The sequence below is a fragment of the Enoplosus armatus genome, chromosome 18 (genome assembly GCF_043641665.1).
Source record: "Enoplosus armatus isolate fEnoArm2 chromosome 18, fEnoArm2.hap1, whole genome shotgun sequence".
In the NCBI taxonomy this organism is placed as follows: domain Eukaryota; kingdom Metazoa; phylum Chordata; class Actinopteri; order Centrarchiformes; family Enoplosidae; genus Enoplosus; species Enoplosus armatus.
The window spans coordinates 16,349,525-16,376,599 of NC_092197.1; the positions used below are offsets into that span (position 1 = coordinate 16,349,525).

At 41.8% G+C, this 27,075-nt stretch overlaps 2 protein-coding genes across 2 annotated transcripts in view; both read left to right on the forward strand.

The window, feature by feature from the left end:
- The first annotated feature begins 1,781 nt into the window (after window positions 1-1,781).
- LOC139301031 (bromodomain-containing protein 3-like) lies at window positions 1,782-7,271 on the forward strand. The gene is made up of 10 exons (XM_070924280.1): window positions 1,782-2,065; window positions 3,643-3,780; window positions 3,861-3,996; window positions 4,821-4,945; window positions 5,044-5,364; window positions 5,467-5,595; window positions 5,701-5,889; window positions 6,513-6,634; window positions 6,721-6,995; window positions 7,132-7,271. Exons 1-10 carry the CDS (start codon window positions 1,871-1,873, stop codon window positions 7,242-7,244), a joined length of 1,743 nt encoding a protein of 580 aa, XP_070780381.1. The 5' UTR covers window positions 1,782-1,870; the 3' UTR covers window positions 7,245-7,271.
- Window positions 7,272-15,103: 7,832 nt separating this feature from the next.
- vav2 (vav 2 guanine nucleotide exchange factor) overlaps window positions 15,104-27,075 on the forward strand; it is a 176,886-nt gene continuing 164,914 nt past the window's right edge. The window contains 1 exon segment of the mRNA XM_070925262.1: window positions 15,104-15,519. Within this exon segment, the coding sequence (XP_070781363.1) occupies window positions 15,316-15,519 (204 nt within the window). The 5' untranslated portion in view covers window positions 15,104-15,315.

The following is a 27,075-nucleotide window of genomic DNA, read 5'->3' on the forward strand; positions in this document are numbered from 1 at the left end:
TAATATAACAAGTAGTCATGTGTACTTTACAAATATCTGGGAGATATATGTTGGCTGTTTGCCCTGTCCTGTTGTTTATTGTGTCAGTCAGTATATCACAATTTGACGTTAAATAAGGGTACCAAAAAGCAAAAAATGCGCTGTAGACAGTACAGTTATACGGTCAAGGATGTGCTACTGTCAAAGTCTACAGCCTGAAATGTCGAAGTAAAGACATGTTCCCGTTTAGTCACCGTCAATTTTTAACTATTTATATTGGTATGACCCCTAAACCCTCCAGATCAGTAGGCGGCGGTGTCCGCCTTGGTGTACATTCAGCCAACGAAGCTAAAGAGGGAGGAGAGGATATTCCATGCAGCAGGTTTGTTCAATAAGGTTATCAGTTTCAAAGTTGGACTAACTAAGTTAACGGTGCACTCTGGAGTTAACGGTGCTTTCTGGTTGGGCTCCTATGCGGCTTGTAGCCTCTGAATGTTGAGAAGCCGCCGAACTCTTGTCCCAACGTGCCGTGAAAACGAGTTAGTAAAAACGTCAGTAAAAAGTTAGCTTATCCTGTATGGGTTTTTTTTAACTTGTGACTCTCGCCACCCCCTGCCGAACGAGAACACATTCACGTTGCCGTCATGCGAAGATAACAGCTAGCTATGTTAGCTGTGAGGTAACCTAGCTCCGTCAAGGCCCAGTGTATAAACATAGTGTCTAAACTTAACCTCTAAACAAAGTAGCTAGAAGTTTCGGACTTGACCACTGTATGCAAATTCCCAAGTAGGAAGTATGAAACTTAGTTATAATAACGGTTTTTCATTATCTTGAAAGCCAGCCTTATGTAAAGCTAACAACACATCAGCGTTAGGTTAATTTAGCTTCAGCTTCCCACACTATAACTTAAGCTAGCTAGACTGGTGCGATATTGTAGTTTTTAAAAACCTGACAAGCTAATTCGTTGCTATCTGCTCAGCGTTAGGTTAGGTTAGGTTGTATGGTAACGTCATGAGATTAAACTCAGCAACTTTAGGTTTATTTGTTACTGTAGGTTACCTGTGAAGGTAACGTTACACTTTCTCTGTCTAAACCTCATTTAGCAGTGCTAACGTTACAAGCCATGTGTCTCCTTTTTAAGTCTGTATCTTGATAGCCTTTGGCCATTTTATTTAATCTTATTTCTCGTATACACTGACTATTAAACACCCCAGAATTACATTACGTACTGACGTTAGCCTAGCTTCCTATTCTACTAGCTGCTTTTTGTGTATAATGAGACAAATTGAAAGCAGTATTAATCAACCACAAATTTCCCCCAAGATAGGGAAAGCTACATTTTAAACAAACATCTCAGGCACTCCCTGTCCAAAAAGTAAACAAAAACACCTGAACCAGTCATGCCAACATGGACCACAGCTCAGTATCATATATCTGTAAATGTAGAGAACCACCAGACAGATTCATTCATGTGAGCTGTTAATAAACATATATTATGTTTTATGTTACATACTGACGTAAACTGTCGAAGAGTGTGATGTTTTTGTTTGTGCACAATGTACAAATCTAGACTAAGGGTCTGTCTCTATCACCCTGGTGTTGAAAATAAATTAACGATAGTTGCATTAGGCTGTATTGTCAGTAGAGGCTACTTATTTTGCATAAATCTTTGATTTCAGGACCATGGGAATAATCTGACCTATCACTCTCTCATGACTGTTTTTATGTCAACAGATCACATTGTCTGGTATGAAAACCACGAATGAAGTGGGCTGGTGTTCCCTCAGAGGCTTCGATGAGCTGACAGAAGAAAGCTACAGAATTCATAGAAGATAGCAGAAACCAACAGTGTTCATCTGTTGAAGACCAGTCGCTTCCAGCTGCCATCGTCATGTCAGCAGACACTGGCCCGAGCCCTCCCCAGCTTGTGAATCCTCCGCCCCCTGAGGTGACCAACCCCAACAAGCCAGGCCGGAGGACCAACCAGCTGCAGTACATGCAGAATGTAGTGATCAAATCCCTGTGGCGACACCAGTTCGCCTGGCCTTTTCACCAGCCTGTTGATGCAGTCGTTCTTGGACTATCAGTGAGTAGTTTGCAAATGTTCTTCAAACGTTAAAAGATGATTCCAAGCCAGCATTTAACCCATTGCAGTGTGTGGTATTTTTTAGTTAGTTTTTATTTTTTGATTTATTATTTATTTATTTACTCAGAAACAATTAAATAAATAAATGTTCTTTTAAAGTTAATTTAATGACAAATAGACAGATTGCGAACATTAAGTACTCCTTAGCAATTTGTAAAGTAGCTAACCACCTGCCCTGATTTTGCAAGTCAAAACACATAATGAAATAAACATCTGCTGCATCCATAGTGGCTTTGGAGAGTTGTGCATCTGCTCTTTGTGATATGGTATTTTACTAACTGCAATAAATATCCCAGTTAAAGGCAGTTGTACATTTGCTACCAATTACATTTATTCAGGTTTTGATGTACAAAAAACCCTGTTATTTACAAATTAAAGTGCCATATAGGCTTTTGATGCCTTTTTCACACACCAACCTCCACTGTGTAAATGTCTGTGATCAGTTTCAAATGTCCTATATGTGTTTGTCTTGCCTTCTGGGAAAGCGTCTGCTTTTCTCTTTTCTTTCACTGAAGTAAAACTGCCTCTAAATCCTTACATTTCCTTTTTGTTTTTGTCATTCTTTTTCTGCAGCTATTGATGTTGTTGTCTTAAGTTTTGTTCATCACTGTTTTTTGTTCCTCCCTTGGTTGTGGTTGCCTCCTAATTCTCATGCATTAAACAACACAACACAGTGAGTATAGAGACACTGGAATGTGGCAATACACTCACTCTCAATCTTATCCAGTATTTACAGTTTATACTCATCCATGAATCGTAACAAATAGCCTTAACATCTGCTGAAATAGCCTTGATTCTATATATCTGCATTTTTATGTCTTTATGTGCTAGTGAGTAGGTGCTTAATTCTGGAATGTAACTAATTTGAATTTAACTAATTAAATAGGGACTATTTCTTAAGTAGTCCCTACTGTAGTTGGTAATAAATCACAATTAAAATAGTTGATTATCCAGAGTAACTGATACACTGTTTTGGAGTGAGATGTGGGTGTTGAATTGAAGTCAAATTTGAAATGAAATTCCATTCACCTCTGTTGTAGAAATCTCTGATATATATATACATATATATATATATATATATATATATATATATATATATATATATATATATATATATATATATATATGTTTACTTACCTCAGAACCTGGGGAAATTAATCCTAAACTCTCTGCATAGCTAGATACCATGATTTCACAGGGTATCTACCTATGCAGTTCATTACATAATTCCAGTTTATTACATCAGTTATCGGTAATGATAACATCATACTCACTGAAATAATTGCTGATAAGATTAAAAAAAACTGACAACTATCAAAATAAGATCCAAATTGTTTGTGCTGTACTGGAATGCTCCTGGAAGTGATAAACCTTTTTAAAGTGCTGAAATGCAGGAAGTGTGCACTAACAAACTTTTCTTCATCAGTTAAACTTTGGCAGATCCTATTGAAGATGTGGGACAGAAACAAAAAGCACGAGTATGTTCATCTGACACGTTGACTCTTTTTTTCCTTCAGGATTATCATACGATAATAACATCTCCCATGGATTTAGGGACCATCAAGAAACGACTAGAGAACAACTACTATTGGTGTGCAAGTGAATGTATGCAGGACTTCAACATCATGTTCACCAACTGCTACATATATAACAAGGTGAGGAGCTTCATTGAAATGCACCACGCTGTTCAGCCTCACAAAAACCAAACCCTCACAGTTTTCCCTCTGTCCTCTAGCCTACAGATGACATAGTGCTGATGGCCCTCGCCCTGGAAAAGGTTTTCTTGCAAAAAGTTGCCCACATGCCACAGGGGGAAGTGGAGATTTTTCCTCATGCAGCCAAAGGGAAGGGCAAGAAAAGTAGCTCTCCAGGTAATGAACTTACTTTGATAAGGTAACACTCCTTCAGGTTCCTTCACATGTTCACAACACTAAATAGCTATTAAAGGCACCTATTAAGAGCACCTTATACGCAGGTTTTTGTAATTGTGATAATGAACTTGACATGAGAAGGTGTGAATGAATGAATGAATGAATGGCTGAATTAATGGAAACACTCTTTCAGAACAGTCTGTGTGGTTTTCTGCTTTCAGTTATTCAGTATTCTATTCAATAAAAATCAAAAAGTTACACCAAGATCTCCCTTTTAAAATGCATGCTTTACATGTGTGTAAAACACTGAATGTCTTTATAGTCGTTTATGTTACCATGCTTTTGTTGTGTGAGTAAAAGGGGCATAATTCAGCCTGCATGAACCTCAGTGTTGCCCTCAGGTCTCTCACAGTTCAGCCAGCAGCGGTGATTAACTGCATCAGTAACCCTCTGCCACTCTTCAGTTTCTTTCTTGTTCAGTGCTCCAAACTGTATAGTGTCTTCCCTGTGGGTCTTCTAGCAAGGTTTCATTTTGCCATCACTGAAATTGGAACAATTTTTCCTCCATTCCACCTAAATTATTATTGGAACGGCTATTAACATGGTAATTTTGGGTGTTTCTCTTATCTTTATGTGTTCATGTTGGAGTTGAACATTTCCACCAAATCACTACCACTAAGAAAAATGGCTCTGTGTGTGCTTTTTATACATCACAGGCAGAAAAGACAAATGATGAATCTAAATGCACCTTGCATAGAAAATAGAAATAATGATAGTATATCACTACTTTTTTTTTTTAACTTTTTAATTTGTGTTGTATACAGGTGTGCAGAATGGAACTGTGACCACATGTTCCTCAGCTACGACACCCACATCTCAGCCAAGCCTCAGCTGCTCACCCTCCGGCTCATCCTCAATGCCCAAAAAGTCATCACAGACCACCACAAAAGTGAGTGTCCATTTGTGTTTCTGACCCTCAATCATATTATTTTAAAATAACAGAGCATGAGGAGAATTTCCCCTTATTGTGGTGTTTTTTGTATGAAGAAGAAAGGGCTGAAGCGGAAGGAGGACACCTTCAGTTTGAGTGATTCATCAGAAAGCAAGAGGAGTCGTGGAAGCGCAGGCCGAGCCACCATCAGTCCCACTAAGAAGGACTTTGAAGAGAGCGAATTGCCGCATCCAGAGAGTGATCAGGGCGGACTGAGCGAACAGCTCAAGTACTGCTACGATATCCTGAAGGAGATGCTGTCAAAGAAACACGCAGCCTACGCCTGGCCTTTCTACAAGCCCGTCGACGCTGAAGCTCTGCAGCTACACGATTACCATGACATCATCAAATACCCCATGGATCTCAGCACTGTTGAAGTACGAACTGTGTATTTACATGTACAAATACATTTTCTCTGTGGTTCATGACATTTTTATGATGGATGTCATCTTTGCTAACTACTTTTTTAAATTTTCCAGAAAAAGGTGGATGGAGGAGAGTACCAGGATGCTCAAGGCTTCGCTGCAGATGTTCGGTTAATCTTTTCCAACTGCTACAAGTACAACCCTCCACATCATGATGTTGTCACCAAGGCCAGGAAACTCCAGGTGTGTGTGAATGATTAAACTGAATAATTGAAGTTCTGTTTTTTTAGGTATTTTTCTGTTTCACCCTATTCTTCTTTCGTCATTGTGTGCGCATGTTTGCTTTAGGGTGTGTTCGAGAAGAGGTTTGCAAAGATACCAGACGAGCCAGTGGAGATGATTTCACTAATGAGTTCCATGTCCACTAAGAGCGCAGGTTTTAGTGCCAACAGCTCCTCCAACTTCGACAAATCAGACTCAGCGGAGGAGCGTGCCACCCGCCTTGCTGAGTTTCAAGAGCAGGTGGGTGCAGAACAGGTGGGTTTCTACACATATCTCCAACCCAGAGTCTTGTTATTTAACATCACTGGCTGCTACTCCAAACCTTTTTCTCAGACATTCAGATGGACAGCAGCCTTAGTTACTATCTGCTTTTCCTGATGGATTCATTAACCTCCTGTTTAATGATCTATTAAAGCTTTTCCTTAAGGACGCTGCTGTAGCTTACACACACTACCTGTAAAAACCTTCTGTATGCTGTGAAATACAATGAAAATATAGCTTCTGTATAAGTTCAAATCTCACCACAAGTTAGTTGAAGTTTTTCTTAATTTCCACGCGAGATGATGAAATTTTGAGAGAGATTTGATGCGCGATGAGATTTGAACTGTTAACACTACAGTGATCTGACCAGCACTCTGCCAGGACCTTACGACATCATTTGCAAAAATATTCCTGTCACCTTATTTTCTATCTGTAAAATATATAGCATAGCATATATTATATATTTTTCTTCAGTTGTTTGACTGATCAAATCATATGCTGGCACACGGCTACAACTTACTGGCTCCCACCTCTTTTATTCTCGGTGCTTTTGTTGGTACTTATTTTAATGCTTCTATGTGGCGCCACACTAGCCCATTTTTGTTGACTCTGCCCAGCTTAAAGCTGTTCATGAACAGCTTGCTGCGCTCTCTGAGGTCCATGCGATAAAACCAACGAAGAAAAAAGAAAAGGACAAGAAAGAGGACAGCTGGAAAAATAAAAGCAGCACAAGTTCCAGGTAGGACGTTTTACATGAACTTTATTTTCATAGCATGTCGTTTCCATATAGAGATATTTTGACTGCTTTTGTCTCTCGAATTTCAGGCAGGCGTGGCAGAGAAGCGAAGACTGGGATTCAGACGATGATTCTCTGCCGATGACATATGACGAGAAGCAGCAGCTGAGCCTGGACATCAACCGGTTGCCTGGCATGAAGCTGGGCCGCGTGGTGCACATCATTCAGAGTCGAGAGCCCTCGATGTGCGACACCAACCCAGAGGAGATCGAGATTGACTTTGAGACACTGAAGCCGTCCACTCTGCGTGAGCTGGAGCGCTACGTGAAGTCTTGTCTGTACAAGAAGTTTAAGAAATTTCGAAGTAAGTATGAAGCTTTACTGCCATCTTTCTTTTGAATTATTTCATGTTCAGGTGCTAATTACCCAAAAATGTAAATGCCATAAGCACCTGTAGTATTGAATTGGTGACGGTGCCTCCTTTACTTCCCTTCATCCAGAGAAAAAGCAAAACAGTCAAGCTGCGACTCATCACGGCGGCGGCAGCAGCAGCTCTTCGGATTCTGCCACCAGCAGCTCCAGTGGCTCCAGTTCAGAAAACAGTGACTCGTGACAACTGAAATGTTTTTATTTATTTCTTCTTTTGTTACCAAAAGAGATTCATGCTTATTTTTGTATTGTTCTATGTTCCCTATGTGGAAAATTTTACTTTGTATTCACTGTGGCTTTTCTCACTCTTTCTTTCTAAATCGCAATATCCGTCACTGGCGTTTCTTATCAGATGCGATAAATTCACATCATAGCTGGATGGCACGCTGTCGGGGCTAGGCCACATTTCATAACATCTGAGTTTCAACCAATATCCTGTCTCTGTCATTCATTTTGTTCATACTGTTTAATTACAGCGTAGGCCTTTTTCAAATTCGTCATAGCAATGCGGTCGTATTCTTTTAAACATCCAATTGTTGCACTAGACGGCTCACAGTGGCAGCTGAGGGCATGTCTGGAGTAGGGTCATTTAGCAACGAGGATCTCGTTATGAATATGATAGCACAATGCTGTGGCACGTGATTCCAAACAAAAAGAGATAAAGGATCTTGTGGAAAACAAGAAAACAACCTCTAGCAAGCTGCAAGGTTATGAGGGCTGCTGTTTGGGACTGTGGCATGGATACTCACCTTGATGGTGGGCAGTATCTTCAGTGCTTTACCCAATCTTTTCTCTATGCTCTAGCAATTGAAATACTGTCAGTGAACCTTTTTTTAATTTTAATTTTAATTTTATTTTTTTTGCTGGGCTTCTTTCTCACAGTTGCTGTTTTACTTGCAATGTCCAGAGCTGCAGCTAAAATGTTTGTTGCAGGTGAGAGGATTTTTGTTTTTCACAATTTTACTGAGACCTATGTTACTAAGGACAATCAGTATAATGCAACATTCACTAAGACAGTATCTTCCATTTAAATGTTTGCTTATTATCAGAAGCAACTCTTTGCAGGTCTAACATGCTTCCTCATGAAAATGATGTGCTGTAAATCAGAATGATTCCTCATTTCACTGATGAACATTGAACACCTTTTCTGTATTTTATTCGGTTTAGTACTTAATGCTTTTCCACAATTAGAGTTCTGCCTTAACATTAAAAATGTTACTTACATTTATTTCTTGACCTCTGTGATTATTGTTCCAAGCAGAACAGTAAATAAACAGTTTAACAATCCTGCAGAATTAACCTTTGTAGAGGGCCACACCAGTGTTTTGCATGTTGTGGTCCATTTACTATAAATGACTTGTACTGAATATTTCCAGCATGATGTCATGTTTTAATTGTTTTGTTCCCTCCATCCAGGCTTCGTCACACTGCGGTGTGAAAGACAACATGCAGAGACTTGAAACTTGAGTTCAGTAATCCATCAAAGTGAACATCATGTCCGCTGTTACTTACGTCGCCCACAGTTTCGTTGCGTTTATAACAACAATAAGGTAATTTAGACAAAAGTCAGAGAAGAATTTCCTAACTCATGTTTCAAGTCTCAGCAATTAGGGTTTTTATTCAGTATGAACATGAAAACAACCACCTGGAACCTGGAAAAAATCATGTTCAAAACTCTGAAACTCCTTGAAAGAACTGTCTACACGGGGAATGTAATTTGTGGTAAATGATCCCCAGCATAAAATGAAACACTGAAATGGCCCCTTATGTAATGTGAGCTTTTTTATTTTAACTATTTTTAAGTATTTGTCTGCTGCTGATATAAAGTGACTCAGTTTTAGCAAATTGTTTGTATTTAGCTTCATCTAGTGCCACCCATTTAGGCCTTGTTTTCTCAGTGGGAAGGACTGACAACTTGTGTGTGTGTTGTAAGAAAATGTATGTACTTTATTATGTCTGTACATATTTATCATTGTTTTTAAGCCTGTTGCTTGTAATAAGATCCTAACATTTAACGTTTTTGCTAACCTGGGGTGAGGCACTTGCAGCGTGTTAGGTTTATTTTTTGTTAATAAAATTAAAAGCCCAAAAGTGGTGTTGTGTTTATTTAACAGAACAGGTGTAAAATACCATTAAGTTTGTGCCCTTTAGCGAACAGCATGCTGTACGGTGAAAGAAAGCCCTCTTGCCTGAATCATTTACTCCACATTGAGCTGGGCCTACCAACTGCTCTGCAGAAACTGGCATGCACCCAAAGCTGACCAGTTCAAACAGCTGGTGCCTCCACCAGCTTACGCCCCATCGGATCTCATTGCTTAACTTCTTTCAGCGTGGCCTAGGAGCACTGGAGATGTGTAGTCAGGGTTGTTTGTGTCAGAGGACCACGGTACTCAAGCACATATTGGCAGAGAGAAGATGAGGGTGCACAAGCTGGATGTCTGTGGCTCAACACTGCTTGCAGTTCAGTCATCAACCAGGAGATGGCCATCATGCACCATCCTCAGCTTTATTATGATTACTTTTCATGTTTTTTGTATTTAAGAACACACTGCAGTTGGAATGGGTTATATAGCCTATATTCTATGCAGTTCTTTTTATCAGTGTCATGTGTCAATGCACTTTATATCACCTCATAAGAGAAATGCAGCTTAAAGTGATATTCATTGAGAGGAAACAACTGAAAACAATTTTAAAGAAAGGTACATTATCCAAGTACTTAGGCATACTAAAGGCCCTTTTTATGAAACAATGGAAAATGATACATAAGGTCTCCAACATCAGTGCTGGAGGCAAAAAGAGGAAGCTCCCACTGCACGCACACTGGGACCATTCATCATTTCCACTTTCACTCCAGCCCACCTTGCTGTCCTTGCTCTGTGCATGTTTGCAGGGGAGTGGAGCTCTTTGTGTGACCTGTATTCCCATCATGCCACATGGAACATGCCACTCTGCTCCCCCCTCAACGACCTTGGGCCATGATTGATCAATGCCACAACTTCAATGACAACTAGTCATTTCTGCCACTTCTGGCCATCACTCACAAGCGTTTCCATCCAATGTTAAAAAGACCACACACACACATGCAACTCTCCAGACACATCACGTGAGGCCGTGTTTGCGTTGATTTATGGAACGCATGCTTTTCATTTTCTTTTCACCACCTTGTTGAAGAACATTCAGCAATAAATAGAGACTCAATGAATGTGGCCGCACGATGTCAATTTGAATCAAGGTATGTGCAATGGACTGCACATGTATGCACTTTTGTTCAGTAAACGATTTATGCTAATGTGACATATATCAAGAATCTTAATTGCAAATTAGCTGATACTGTTCTCGATAAAGTGAGAGCCTCTTTTTTTTTAATATGCTCAAATTGTAACAAAATACATGGTGCTTATTAATCTATTTTAAAACTATTACTTATCCAAGAAGGGAAATTGCTGAGTATGTGATTTTGCAGCACTGCACTGCATCACATTCACATACAGTATGTACATATATTCACTTCTGACCATAAGCTTATACTCAGCATCATCACTGGATCAGCTAGGGCAGCCTGGTCGCAGCCCTGTTCCTCTAACCTTTAGGCCTGTTGCTTTACCCTTTAGGTTACAGATGTACCCCAGTGCCTCGTGTTCATATGCCGCATGTGTTTTCCTTGAATGTTATCAGTTGGTTTTCAGGAGAGTGCACGGGGGAATTACTGTTGTACTGACTTAAAAGAAAAAGGCCATAACAGGATGTTCCAGCAGCATCTAGTTGAAATGTTTTGACCTTCAGTTATCTGTCTAGACAGGATTTACAGAGCACACGTTCTCTCTTCTTTTGACAAAAACAGTTTTTCAAATTGGATACAGCTTCACTTATTGTCATAAGTGAACGCTTATTGGTAAAACCGCAGCCTGGTACGGTTGGCAATTTGAAAGCTCCTCTGAAACTATGAGGGGTTAAGATCCTTTCTCTTCAGATTGGAAGATAGGAACAAGCAACAGCTTTCTCCAAACTTTCAGCTAATGCTACCGTTTCTTTTTTTTCCCCTCCAACCTGCTCTGGAACTGGTATGAGCATGGTAACACAGTTCCCCCCAGAAAAGGGCCTGCTTATATCATTTATAAGCCATATTTTAGGCTGATGGGGCCGTTCAAAAGGTCTTTAAAGGTTAAGTGATCTCATGGCTCCATCGGCCAAACTCAAAGACCATTTGTACGTCACAGAATGCATTGTACAAAGGACATTGTCATCAGCCATTCACCCAGCTCTCCCATTTCTATATGCCGCAAGATTACAGAGCTTTGTCAGAATTAGGTAAGGTTTGAGTTAAGTTTGGAGCCCAGAAGACTGAGGTGAATTCAGGGATAAACAGCCAGCACAAAACCGCCTCAGGCTCCCCTGGTGGTCCTGTCCACCACACTGAATAGATGTGTGAAACTGCAGGAGATGGGAAGGAGTCCCACTAGGTCTAAACTAAACTGAAATGCTCAAACCACTTGTTCAGACATCTTGAATGAGTCTAATTGAGGCTTGAAGTCCAACTGGAATTTTGCTTACAGGCTCTCTTGTGTGTCTTTCCATATCCCTGCAAACTCTGCAACCAATGGATAAAGCTTTTCCGCCTGGGTGTGAAAGACCCTGAATTGTTTGACCATGAATGAAACACTGTCCGTGTCAAGGACATCAGTTAGTTGTAGGCTGTGCTGCTCTATTTTATACCTGGAGATAAATTAGCCAAATGTGTTTTACGTCCCAGTGGAAATCTGAAGGTGGGAAGGGATGACTGAGTTGAGAAAGTAATGAGACATGACAAAGAGGGTTTAAGAAACAGGTGGCATATTGATGTTAAAGACAATTAAGTGATTAATTGACCAAGTGTGATTATTTTATTAACAAGGACTGACATTGGGAAATCTAAGGAGGAGAGAGAGAGAGATTGGGAAAGGAACAAATACCAAATTAAAGAAGTGAACAAAATAAAAGCCAATTCCAAAAAAAAAAGGAATAAACAAAAGCTGTTATGAGTGATGGAGGCCAGGGGTTGGATCAGTATTCATGGGCAACATGGATAGTTGTAGAGGGCATCTAGGATCAAGGTGTGTAGATGATTGCGACCAGAGAGAACGAGAACGTAAGTAAAGCCTTGACCTGTTAGCTTAAACCTGAAATGTTAGCTCAGACTTGAATTAACTAATTTTTCGGCCACTTGGGAGCAGCGGAAACAAGCTGTAAACCCAACACTGACATAGCCTTTTAAGTTCATGTGGCAAACTTGTTACAAAACAGCTGCTTATTTATAAATCAAGCAGATATGAAGCAACATTAGCATTCATTTGGAGCTTAGTCCAATATTCCCTTTTCTTGCAGCTCTGTTTTGCCCTCCATCAACCCCTCAGGGAAATATGTGGCTCTTTAGCTGGTAAAGGCTCCACTATCTTCACCAGCTAGTCTCTAACTTTGTTTGTGCCGGTATTTGGTGCGGGACCATGGATGTATAAAGAGAACTGAATACAGTGTCAGAGGTGGGCCCCCCCGTCCATTCCTATGAAAGTTCGACTTCTGGTTATGAAATTATCCAGATCTTCCACATAGCTTCCGCACTAGCTTTTCTTTTAACCCCGCCTCCCAACCGCTCAGTCTCTGATGCACCTTCATTATGCCTAGGAAAAGAATGATTTGGTTCTTAGTGAATTTTACAAGTTTTAGGACATGATGATTTAAATAAGTGTTCGTACTGGGAAGTTGATGTCCCTCAAAAAACTTCACAATGCAAGCCTTTAAGAAAATGTCTTTTTGGGCCAGTGTGCATCATGTGACGGACCAGGAAGTTGTAATTACACGGTTTGACCACTCTGTCAAATTGGCTTCAAAACCCGGTGCACTTCCTGCGGGCTTCTGCTGGGAAGGTAGTATATAGTAGGTTTTTCCAGCTTTTTTGCAGAAAACAGCCGCCTCCTGTGTCTGAAAATGATGGTGATGAGAGCAGTGAGAGTCAACCAAGTAACATTGCTGGCAGTGAAACCAAAACAATTAGCTGACAGACGCTAAAACGCACTGTAGAGCTGAAGGGAACTGCAGAGTTGGTGGTTATTCTGTGTCACTACAAGCAACCCCATTCATGTAGTTCTGTGATCCATTGTTAATGTCAACAAGCCATTATAATATTATAATATTCATATTAATGAATCAGTCTGGCATTATTTTATTTCAGTTATATTATTGTTACTGTTAACATGATCCTATACCATCTTACAAATAAAGTTTAAATACATAATGTTTAATTTTAGCTCATCTCTCTCAGTGGTAGTCATAAACACTGGCAGTTTTCCTATTAAAACACATCAGGTCCAAATAGCAGAACATCTTAGTTTTATGTTAATCCTTCAGGCATGGTCTATCAGTAACTGTATTTGGAGTGGTCTGTACACCTGAGAGTGTGGGCGTGTGGTGGTGGGGTTATTTACATTAAAGGGGTACCCCCGCCCATTTAGTATTGCACATCATGTTGGGACTTGCAAGAGATAGCAGAAGATACCTTAAAAGAAGATACAAATCAAGGCAGCAAGGCTGACATATCATGACTCTTAGTCTCGATCCTACATTTCCCACAATGCAGCTTGATAGTGTTATCCACTCTTCTCCTGGTAAATGCCCACGTCTTTCAAACTCTACGCCCCCAGTTTGAAATGCTGGCTTTCTGTTAAAAATGTGACAGTGCAGTACTTGTTGTGGACTGCCCCTTTAAGAAGAATTAAAATTCTTTTCAATTTTTAAAAATTAAATTCTCTTCAGTGTGAGCAGACTACCCAAGTACACCTGCCAACAGTCAAACTCTACATAGATGTTAGAAACTCCTCTCTGTTCACCGCTTTGACCACAAGACATCCCCCTGAGCTCCGCTGTACCAGAGCGATGTGTGCTAACCTCACACAATCACACGGACAGTGTCATTGCGGACAGCTCACACGGCTAGTTAAGGCAGAACATGGTTTATTAGTGTTGTTTTTTTGGTTTGAACTGTCCCTTTAATCCCCTTGTTCCAGCAGCCCGTGCAGTGCGCGCTTCATCCTTCAGAGGGCGCGTCCGCAACTCCCGGTTCAAAAACATTCCCTGAAAAGTCGCATTCTTGGAGTATGGTGCCACTTTAACAAAGTGTGGACACGCCATTCAGCCCTCACCTGGCGCACGAGCGTAATCGGCACGTGCGAGCTCGTTAAACCTCCCGGGTCGACCACGCGAGAAGACCGGGGACGCTTTTCCCCTCCTCAGGATTTGTGCTGCTCGGGGTCGGGAGTTGGGACCGCTAAACGTCTCCGTCCGAAAGGGAAACGAGGAGAGGGAGAGCGAGAGACGGCATGAACGGAAGGGAGGCAGAAATCACTGAAAAGCAAAGCCGTGTCCACGCGTAACGCTGTGTTTTTTGGGCGTGCGTCAAGGCGCCAAACAAAGTAACGTCAAGCGGATAAATGTAAACAGTGGTACATTTTCCCCCCTGGACACGTTTCCGCTGCCGGAGAGCGTTGTTTAGACTGTGTTGTGGGAAGAGGGGGACCCTGGCGCTGTGGAGAGACTTCTCTGTGTGCTATCTCTTTTTCTTTATCGTTCGCTCTGGAAATTATGGGAAGTTCTTGTTTGTTTTTTTTGACGCTTCACTTCCGAGGAAACGTAAAAATGCAAATGCGGTAGGTGACTCCGGGTAACTAAACAGACTTGAAACGCTGCCCCCCGCGCCACCCCTCACATTGTACATAGCAGGCTGTGCTGTTTGGTTCACTGAAATGTGAGACAGCAGTGACAAACCGCTGCATCCAGCTGTTCTATTAGCCACTATTGTGACCCTCCATTCACGCCTATTGGATTGGATATGCGAGGAAAAGTTTTTAAGAATGAAGAGAAGAAAATTCCCATAGCGCGTCTCCGTTTTCTGGTCACATCGCCGCCGCCTGCTGAACTGGATCTGTGGAAACGGTGTTGTTATTTTGGTCTTTTTCACGCCTTCATCCTTCCCATGTTGTGGAGACAGCCGAGCTGAGCTGACATGCGCCCGGGATGGGGATATAGTGCCATGACCTACTGCGATTAACGCGCTGTTGTGAAATAGCCCGATTATCGAGCCGATAGTGAGTGATTAAGACATCCGGCGCAGGTAGGGGAACCGACCGTAGTGCCTGCCTGTGCGCCGTGAGCCCGCCGCGTTCCGCCCGCTGTGAACCAGTTCGAGGACTCGGGTTGCTTTGCGAGGAGAGCCTCCGGAGCCGATAATGGAGGAGTGGAGACAATGCGGGCGGTGGTTGATAGACTGCAAGGTCCTGCCCCCGAACCACCGGGTCGTGTGGCCCTCGGCGGCCGTCTTCGACTTGGCACAGGCCCTGCGAGACGGGGTGCTCCTGTGCCAGATGTTGCACAACCTCTCGCCGGGATCAGTGGACCTGAAGGAGATCAACTTCAGACCCCAGATGTCACAGGTGAGTCTGCCTCTGTGTAAACTTCAAAACCAGCAGATGATGGGTTGATGTGCACCCAAAGGCTATGTGTTGTGACTGTGCACACGCTCTTGCATTGCTCTGCTTCTCGTTCACACCTTGGGACTACTGGGGCAGCCACCAGCCACTCACATGCTCCATGCATTGCCTCTGATGTTGGGAAAGCCGAATGACATTTTACAGCATCTCATTCCTGGATTTACTCCGGTTGGTCCACAGATTTGATCCAGAAACCTTCATGTCACAACAGGCCCAGCTTCTTGGCCCAGTGCAGAGCCACTATCAGTATACCCGTGATAATACAGCAGTGTAACAGATGTTCATGGTGAATACAGTGGGTGCTTTAACACATGCAGGGTCCCTACAGGTTTACTCGGGTGAAGGGAGGAACGAGGTGCCAGGGCTGGTTGCCAACTGCCAGACCTCAAGTTGATCACATCTCTGAAACAGTGTTTTCTTGGCTCGTTGTCTTCATTTTCAACATGCAAGTTTAATATTGTTGAAGGTTCTCGGTTCTCTATGCACTGCAGCACATTCAGCAGTGCAACCTCTGTAAGGCTGCTCATTGTCAGGTCGTCAGGAATATGAAATGTCTGTGTGAAATGAAGTTGTAGGTGCTCCGCCATGACAGCTACATCATCATCCTGTTTGCTTTGGATTAAAGGATGTTAATTGAGTATTATCCAGTCAATCTAGTTCTGAGTGGAAGAGACCAAAGATAATAATCTGCTGAAAGAGAAGAGGAAGTAAAACATTTGACCAATTCTAGGTCAAATAATTTCTTTCACTTCTGTTGATCTTTTTGGAGGAGCGGGCGGGTGTGGCCGCTTCAATTGGACAAATAAAGAAAAAATCCTTGAGAGTGATCATGTCTGTTGGTTCTGGAACATTTAGCTGCTATCTTCTTAATGTAGTAACAACCACCTGTATGGTGGTAACACTGAAATCCAAAGCTGAGGATTATTTGCTTTTACATTTTTACCCTCGTCATATAGCAGAGGAGTCAAAAGAAAAGACAAACTAAAGTTTGCTTGAAGCCCTCGGCGGAGAAACTCAACGAGGTATATAGTTAGTCTCAAAACAACGAGTGTACATGGCGGCACGATTAGAGGTTTGGATCGTCGCGCGCCTCAGTTTATATAAAGCTCGCTCGCCACTTCAGCTCATTCGTGTTTCCAAAGCCAATGTGAGGAAGCGTCGGCTGCCACAGGAAGTTTACATGACCACAGCAGCCGAGTAAAAGTGCGCTGTGGCAAACGTTTCTATTGACTTTTATTCACTCTGAACCACCACTGAGCCTCCATTACTGTATGGTGAGAAGTCTGGGGATCGGCACTGGGAATAGATCGCAGTTGCCCGCATGCATGGATGTGTTTCTGTTATTCTCATTGTCATGCCCACAGAGGCCCAAACAGCTATCATACTGGAGCGATTGCCCTCTGATAGCACATTTGTCTGATGTTCTTGGCACACCTTCCGTGACCCGTTTCTGTCATAATATTGTGCGGGTGTGTTGCATCTGTCTGCCTGGCTTTCAATCTGTGTCGTTGGTTGCCTTCTGTTGTTGGTAAATATTCCTTGCTTTTCTTTGACAAATTCTACATAATTTGAGTATATATTTGTAAATTAAAATCTCTGGCTTTTGGGAAGTATGTAAGTATAGGTTGGGCTCTGGGAACATGAGATGGACTCTTCATAGACTAAATGCTTAAAAAGTAATTGGTAGATTAATCATTGAAACTAAATGTTAGTTGCAGCTCAAGTCTCTCTCTCTCTTTTTGCCTGGTAACCACCAGTAGCCTCGACTTATCGGCTCCAGAAGCTGCTGACTTCCATGATTACTAGGCGAGAGAGAGAGGTCTGGATGGCATGCTTTGATCCGCCCACTAATCCCATGCTCCCCGTTCCACTGTGTGAATCGGCGGTGAGGGTGGAAGGGGTGTCCTCGGTGACAAATTGGGTTAAACAAAATCCTGACAGCAGAACAGTAGTGTGTGATTTATGATGAGGAAAAGGTCAGGGCGCGTGTGCCTTAACACTCGGAACACACAGAGTCAGTGGCTTAGCCAAATGAAGAGGAAGCCGAGTGATTACACTATTTGCACGGGACAGAAATTTCTCTTCACCCCCAATAACTCCACTTGTACTTGTGATTGATAGTCTATGAAATTTAGTCTCTGAATATGCTCGCTGTTAAACAGTCATAGTATCCTCAGTATGTTTGACACAGGGAGTAGGTGTTAACAAAGGTTACAATGCTGTGTTGAGACTGTCGTGACGGAATGGGGCTTTTTGGTGAAAGAGTGATGTTCAGTCAAAAGGGGTGTGCTCCTCCTTTTTCAAGTGACCCACTGGTTTGTATTCAGTTGCTGTTAACAGGCTCTAATCACAATAATGCTTGAAACCTTGGCATTGATCCCAGTCGCACTGTTTTAGTGCATTCTGTAGAACTCAAAGGGAAGTCGTCGGAACAACACTGAGGTCATACTGTGGGCATTTGTGATGAAAGTGTCCATAAAATGGAATATAAGCGGTCGCTGAATCTGTGATTGTAAAGCCACATGTTGAGTGCACCCACCAACCATCAAGTGTGTCTACTATAAAAGTTAGGATTTGAGATTTTAATGGCTTGAGGGTGGACGTTTTGGCAAGTATTCTGAGACTGTGAAGGGTTTGTTTGATTTGTCGAACCTGTACTTGGCAAGTGCAAACCCCAACCATGCCAAAGGTGGACTTTCTGTGTGTGTGTGTGTGTGGGGGGGGGTCCTTTCTTCTGTTTTGATAATAGATAAAATTATTTATTTTACCAAGCAAAAATGTCAAAAATCTGCTGGTTCCGGCTTCTCAAGTGGAACAATAATCTCTGGGGACTCTGGGAACTTCTGATGAGATTTTTGCTGTCTTCTGACTGTTCACAGCCAAAACAATTCAAACTAATTATTTGCCTTAGTGGGTTTCCTCCTACAGTCAAAAAACAGGTTAGGTGAACTGGCCCATAAGTTACCCAGAGGTGTGAATGTGACTGTGGTTGTCTAGTTATATGCGTTAGCCCTGCAATAGCCTGGTGACCTGTACGGGTTGTAGCCTGCCTCTTGCCCAGTGCATGCTGGGACCAATCCAGCCCTCTGTGGTTGGATTGATCCCAGGTTAGGATATGGCAGTATAGATATACCTGTAACTGTGACACACCACATGATCAAAAATAGTAATTCAAACTAATTCATAAACATTCAACATTTGTTATTATGAAGTGACTGAAACGTATAAAATCCTGGAAAGCCTGTGAAATAGTAACAGTGCCGTACCCTTGAAGTAACAAACCAAATTAGCACCGACACTGAAAGGTGACTTACTGGAGTCTCTCCGCTTGACTTGCAGGTGTGAATGTGTCTAACAATAATGGCATAAAAATGAGGAAGGGCACTGCAGCCAGCAGAATCTGACTGAATAAATAATGGTTGAAAATGTGCATTCATGTGGCTGAAAAGGGAAATGTCCATTCAAGCATCCTTCCAGTTCACAGTGAGGAAGTTGCACAGTGTATTGTGATATTCATGAAGTAAATTATAAAGCACTGAACTGTAAATACATGTAAAGCAGTAAACCAAACGTGTCTGACATATGAAGTAACTGTCGGGGCGTGTTGTGCTGTTTCAGTAGTAATATCATGGAAACACAAAGTAACAGATGTTTGGGGTGATTGTTGCGGTGACTCTCAGAGAACTGCCAACCAGCTTTAGCCATTTTCTTATTTTTTTTGTGGGTGGACAATGAAGTAGTTTTCTCATGTAAACTCTGAGGTGGCATTTATTGTGGGCAGGAGAGGAGGCAAAGTACCTTTTGCTGTCAAGGCGACCTTCGTTTGGGTGGTCAAATAAATCCCTGATTGTGTTCTTAAAGGGTGATGAGGCTTTCCGCTTCACCTCAAGGTCGAAAATGGATGCTTAATGAGCTCTGGTGTTTGGAGATGCTTCGGAGCTCAAAGTGTATGTATCAAGAATCCAGCGCCTCGGGCTGCGTCTGAAAGACAAGACTGAGCTGTGCTCTCTGAAGCCTTTTGTGTGTTCTGCAGTGTTTTTTTTTCACTCGGCCTTTCTCACTCTTTTTTTTTTTTCCTGTTAGTGAGGTAGTTGTGAATGCCTTTGGGATGACTCAGGCGGATATGTATGTGTGTGCTGCTGTGCTTTTGTTTCGTTGTGTGTGCACTTGCTTGCAATGTGTATGTCTGTAAGCGTGTGTGTGTGTGTGTGTGAGAGATGTTGCAGTACCTGTGTCAAGACTGAATCACTGTTGGCTAAGCCCCAGAGCTCTCCTGGAGCTTCTCAGTGCTCCACAGGGCTCCAGATCTCACACAGAGCCTGCCACTTCCACTCACAGTAATTGAGGTTCCTCCTCTCTGTCCAGCTCCCACCTGAAATATTGGCTGCTGCTGGCAAATAACAGGAACTGATTGGAATTATTATTTAATTTTTTTTATTCTTCAATTCATACTTGGGCAATGGCTACATACATAGCTGCAAACTCGGCACCTTTCAGCAAAATTTGGCGTCTTTAATGAAAAATATGGCGCCCTTGTGGATCAACATACAACAGCCTCAGGGTGAGGGAGGAGCCAGAGAATTTGGCTGAACCAACCTTTCAAATCCAAAAACAAGCTCATGTTGACACAATATGAATTTTGTTGGAAAAATCCCCTGTATTAACATCATAAGCCAACAAAAATCTGTGTGATTACAGTGTATAAGTTCGTTCATATTCTCAGAACTGTCACCTTTTTCATTCCACTGGAGTTCGCAGGCCTGTATATAAACATGGATAATCATGAAAGTGCGGTTCGCGTGTCAAATGGGGTTCCATTCGTTAGCATTGTCAGCTAATCTTGAAAAAAAATTGTCCATATAGCCGTGCCAGAACAGAAGAAAAATGGTAAAGCATTAATTGACAGAAAACATCGAAGCAAACTGACCGATACACAGCCACCAACATGTCATCGACTTATGACAGTGTCATGGCTAACATGTTAGCCATCAGTTGCCTACCAGCAGACATTACCACTCTGACCACATGTTTTTGTGCTCCTATTGTCAGTCGACAGTATATAGTGGTTTGATTACTGGTCATACATTCTGCAAGGCTAACAGTAATTCCTGTATGGCTGCAGTGAGACCCCTAAAAAAACCAAATCACATTTTCATACGGTGATCACAGTCACATGGTCACGTTATATGTTCACTGTTCTCTGCAGGTCATGCTTATGACCATAGGCGGCACCAGGGGTGAGTTTACTGGGGCCCCAAATGTTTTCAGCAAAGTCCCGAATCTTTAACTTAATTTGTTCATTCATATATGTTATATATGCTAACTGCCACTACTTGTAGTAATAATGATTATAATAACAATAATAGTTTTTCCATTGCACTTATTGATATTGCAATATTTATTGATCGACCTCAGACTCATTCAAAGATTTCAAAGCTAAGCCGGATCTCCACTGACTCTTGAACTACCCCTGCTTATAACACTGAGAGCGCCGTCTTAAAGAGCTGCAGGCTTGGAAATAAGATCAGAGAGAGTGTATGAACCAGAAAACGACATGGTAAATGCCAGCCCACCTACTATTCTGAAACCTCCGTTTGTGACCAGTGTGGGGAGACGGGTGGGGGGTGGTGACGACTGTAGACAACCACCCACTCGTGCCTCCCTCAGGGGTAATTTAATCTCAGCGTTTGGTCTACTGTTGACCCTGTGACCCCTGGCGCCCACCGGATGCAGGTAATACTGCTAATGGAGCTCGTTACGGACACGTCCTGGATTGCACAGCTGGGACGGTGCTGCTGGAAGCTAATGGGATTGACAAAGAGGGAAGGGGTCTTGGCCAGGGTTTTCCAACCTTTTTGTGTGAGCTAATCCTACTCCTAAAGTCATGAAAATCATTTTAACTGTAACTTTTTGAGATTCGCGTGGCTTGTGCGTTGACATTTCCACAACTGGCCTATAAACAAGGTGTCATTTCTTGAGGGGATGGAAATGGCCTTTGTGTTGCTGGCTGTAAGTCACTGTCTTTCACAGTTTCTTACAGTTCTGGGGTAGTTGGTTGGATTTAACTTTAACTTTATTTAACTTGAACTATTTAACAATTCCAAATTGAAGAAATTTTAATATATTTAGTACATTCATTTAGTCTGGTGTAACTTTGACCATGATTCCTGCTCATTATGATTCACATTTGACACCCAATCTATTGTAAATCATTCAAACCATCTTCTTGGTTCAAAATTGACCTGCTGTACTTACTGTAGTTCTCCCACACTGTTACACTTAACCCCTAAATATGTGGTTTAGATAATATAACTAAACCTACTTAGGCCCCATCTAATGAACCTGGTGAGCAAAATTATGTCCTCACATATCAATAGGAATGATGGCCAAAGCTATGAAAATAAGACCCAGGTTGTAAAGATAAATAAAGAGATAAATAAATAATATTTCTTTATCCCAGGGGATGTATCAGAGGGTATAGCAATGCACTGCGGTTAGATTACATAGCTGAGTACAGAGCAGTGTTCCAGGAGCTGGTAGGAATTCAGTGTCCTGTTCAAGGTCACTCCGTTAGGGCGGATGCCTTGCAGCAGGAAGGAGCTTGATCTTTGTCAAGCTGAAGGACAGTCTTGGTATCCACTTGGTCTAAAAATAAACATCCCCTTAGAAAAGAAGTCAAACAGTGAAGGTTTTGGACGCTTCTGCCCAGCTGCTTCTGTTCAAGTTATGACATTTTCTCAAGAATTTATTCTCTTAAAAAGAAGTTTCTCTATGGGTACATGCCAATTCCCTTAACCACATCCATGTTTCCCTCTCTTGCATCTTGAGTCTCTCCCACTGAAGACGCAGAGAGGGATGCAGGAAAATGTGTGAGGAGGAAACGCATTTTTAAAGAAATGACACGTCATTTCCTCTGAACCGTCATCTGAAGCGATGATCATGACGACGGCACAGCTGGATCAGCTGTCAGTTGGATTTTACAGCTGCGCGCAGATTTTTGTTGGTTTTGAGGGGCGTTGAAAGTTTTGTTTATGCCTCTGTGGCGCCTGCTTCCACAATGTGGGGGTTGTATGACAGATCAGGTGAACAAGGGACGTAAGAATATATTTTTTTACTACTTTTCTCCAAAAAATAAAACGTAATATTGTCATACCATCTCGGCACTTAAGATACAAATATGACTTCCTTTACTTTATCATGATATCCAGGTGTGAACATTTGTCTCTTTTCAAACCTGTTTCAAACCACCTTATAAAAATATAGCATATATAATGAAGCACACAGAGTACGTCATGTAATTTGATGAACTGAAGTCATTATTGTATTGTATTTCTGTGTGATAAATGTAGAAACAACCTGAACTTTGACAGCAACTGGCCAGAAAAGTTTGAAAAGACTCTTTCGCAGACAAAAAATGTCATGGAACCACTTTAGACAGGATTCCTGTTGGTGAACCAGAAGAGAAGATGAGATGAGTGCTTGCATAAAAGCACTTTGCAAAAAGCAGTTAATGGACTGGACCCGGAGGTTCAATATATATATAATATAAGTTCAATATATAGTTTTGCAAATTCCGCCTTCTTACTTCCTGGTTCCTGGTTACTTTATTGTATTATTATATTACGCTACAAGGAGACAAGGAAATGTGACTTGAGTAAAAAGCACATTCCTGAGAGTAAATTCATGTCATGTCGGACTTTACACGTCATTGCTGTTTATTGTCTCTTTACTAAAGCACTTTCTGCTTTTAATATGTAATCAAGTAGTAGTTAACATCTTGACCCCATCGCCAACCTGCTGTATAGTTATTATTCAATAGTGAAAAGTGAAAACAAACTTGGCTATGTTAATTACTGAATATTTTCTACGAAAAAACTAAACTTTTTATTTCCGTTGCCATGTTATGTTCAATTCAATTCAATTTCAGAAATATTTCTTTCAGTCGAAGAGGTTTGCCTCTAAATGCAGCTGAACGTGAGGCAGCTTTGCTTCACATTCATTAATGGTAGAGATAACACCTCCCAGTCTGCCATAGGCGCTCATAAAATAAACAAATATGAGGCTGTAAAGGCACGCAGCTTGTGGCTTGCGGTGGTATGTGAGATGGAGAATGGATATAGCGCAGATGTAAATAGGAAAACGGTTAAGTACTCGTTGTATAATGCAGCAGCTGAATGAATCACATTGTAGCTGAGGTCGATATTCATTAAGCGCAAATGAATGGTCACACATACACTACTACACTATCTTCAGGCCTGCTGCCTGTGCGGTGGGATGAAGAAACAGGAAGTGAATTTTGAATTCGAACAAGCCTCTTTTTATTTCTGACTTTCTACATACAGTTAATGCCTGGCATATCTGCTCGTGCTGCATGTAACACAAAACCACAGCTACCACAAGATGTGGTATTGAGGCAGATTTTAGTTCCCCTTAAGTGTTTGCATTGTGAATAACCCAATATTTAAAGAAAGAATGCAAATGTAGTTTTAAATACAATAAATCATTTAAACTTTCATTGACTAATAATGATTAAATGCTAAGTAATATAGTTCTTACAGCTTAACTGGTGACTTTGGGTGTATTGGATCCAGTTTTAAAGCCCTACCCTTGATTGGTGCACAGCTTAACTCTTTGTCGCCGCGCCATAAGAGTCCAAATGGTCTGCATCCAAATGCCAGCAGTGAGCACTCAGCTGCACGGGTCCCCGACTTGAACATCGGCCATGTGGGCCGCGATGCAGAACAATCGAGGGTTGAGCATTTTGATTTACAAGTTGTAAAATCACCAGAGAGCGGCATGGGTGGATGGGAGTTTGGAGGAATTTTACATCCGTTCTATATAATCATCTGACATTTGTTTAATCTACCCCAGCACAGGACTATGATGTACTGTGATCCAACAAGACTTCAATATTACCTAGGCATGTCTCCAAAAGTTGCAGTTTGTTAGTTTTATCACTTTATTTTTTTGGGATCAGTTTTTTAGCTTCATCACTTATAATAGTTGCCCACCTTTTTATTAGCTCTGTTCTACTCTACATGAAAGATAATGGAAGAGGTTGACAAGGACATTTTGAAGTCATCCCGTTTGCTTTCTGTCTTTAAAGCCCATCCTAAAGTGCACCAAAGGCATAGACTCCCAAGTCATGAAAAATCGCTTGTTTCTTACCTTCTCTCTTTTAACAAAGTCGTGGTGGTTGGTCCTACCAGAGTTTGTGGACGTCATGAACCACACACACACCTGGAGAAAAGAAAGAGTCTTGCACTGAGAGGCTCAAAATTTGCTCGCTAACTGGCTTGCTCACTGAGTGGGTTAGCTTGGTTTATTTTTCAACTATAAAATGTCCTGCCCAGTACATTTCTGGGTCACAATTGTTAAAAAAGAACACATTTAAGGGAACCTTATCAAAAATGTAAAGAAAATACATCTATATCCGACAATATATCATTATCAGATGTTGTAAACTCTCAAATATCAATATTAGCCTCAAAAACCATAAATCAGCTGAGCTGTAATTGCAACAGGATTTGGTACAAATGACAAAATTTACTGCATCAGCATGGGAGGGGAAGAAATAAATTTGGGACCAGGCAAGATGGAAAGAATGTTTCACTCATGTGTTACTGGCTGGTGATGAGTTTTGAATTATTTAACATCTAAAAGGGAAACTAGCTTTGGTAGCAGTCACAACACAAGTCTAATGCAGAGTAATTACAGCTGTAGCAGATGAAGTGCTTCTGCCCAATGATGCAAGTTTTAAAACCACATCGCAATACATGGTATTATTGTCATCTCACCCCTTTTTCATTGCAGCAGTTTATCATGTATTTCAAAACACTCCCCCACCTAAAGCCTGTGGAACATTCATCTGCCTCTTCCTTCTCTCTCCTCTCTGCATTCCTCTGGGAATGCTGTTAGTCTGAAATGCGAGCAGAGTGTTTATGCAGGGGAACTCCGAGTTGACCTAATCTTTTAGACTGAGAGGGAGTATTTAAGTGATGTCATGTAAAGGCAGTTTACAGCAAATCTAGAAAAGAGCATTTCAGTGTCAAGAGTGGGGAGCATTTTTACAACTGACAATAGGTTTACCTTAAATTCTTGCATATGTGAACGCACCCAGTGGAGACTAGAATCATTCTGCTAGTATCCTCTTATAATTATCTTACCTAACTAACCTCTGGGGACGCGTAACACTTTGAGGAAACCGATCCGCCATGACAACATGGTGCCAGTTTTGCCATTCCACTAGAGATGGACAAAGAGATCATGGAGCCTTATGGACACCGTCTGATTTCTAAAGAGGCTCCATCTGCATAGTGGTTGTTGGGGGTGATTAGCATGGGCATGCAGTGGAATGGCGCCTGAATCTTCCCAGAGCCAGCTATGCTCTGCTGGGCGCCATCACTCCACAGAGAAATGAGAAAGAGGAGGCCACGCTCCCGTCTCTGTAGTGGTGAGCCAGATGGCCGAATCTCTCCCCCGCAGTTCTTCTCAAAACCAGACCACAGAAGATCCTTTTTTTCCTTCTTTTTTTAATTGATTTTGACTGTTTAGTTGTTAATCAGTAGTCAGTCAGTAGTTTTCCTTTCCAGGCCTTGACTGGCATCTGTCTTCATCCACGACTGTCAGTAATGACTCTCTTGCCTGTTACATGTTGAGCTGTTGTCGGAGCAGTACGGTTGCAGGGACTCTAATTCTAGTTGTTGTGGTGGTAGACTGATTGTGGCGGTTTCCTGTGGTAGAGAACAGATTAGGATCTGGATTGTGCTCCAGGGAGAGGCACAGCAGTCCCCCCCCCCCCCCCCCCGATCCGTGGACACCTCCAAACCCAGCTGTACACACACACACACACACACACACACACACACACACACACACACACTCTAATACATTAGCAGCCTCTTTCTGGGGGAAAGATAAACAGCTTTATATTTTCTCTATCTCTTTGCCAAATGAAACGGATAATATAAACCCATGTGACACACTGCCTGGTGGCAGCTAAGTATAGGAGGAGTGTTCATATGTTGCACTAGCCATGGATTTTTCAGGCCTTTGCCACAGAATCGCCACAAGAAGCCCCGATATCCAATTACTGATGTGTATTGATCATATCACATAATTGGCTGTGGAATAGGAAGGGCACAAAGGTAGGGTTACAACGTCGGACTCTGGCTCTCTCTCCCATAAAAATCCAGTACTTTATTGATCTTCTCCCCGGCTCAGTCTCTTGTTAATCATGCAAACAAAGTGGAGCAGTGTGTTGCGGGTTAGAGAGGGTGGAACAGATCATTTCCTCATGCCCCACCTTTAGCTCAGGGTGCGCTGCTGTGTGATTTATAATTGAAACTCGTCCCAATTGTAGTGCTTGGTGCTTTTGTTATAGTAGCTTTAAAAAATACAGCGTTTTTAGTATTGTCTCCAAATACATTACATTAGTTCAGCTGTGCAATAATTTGTTGTTTATACAATGTAGGGTTGCACTTAATGTGATTATTCTTT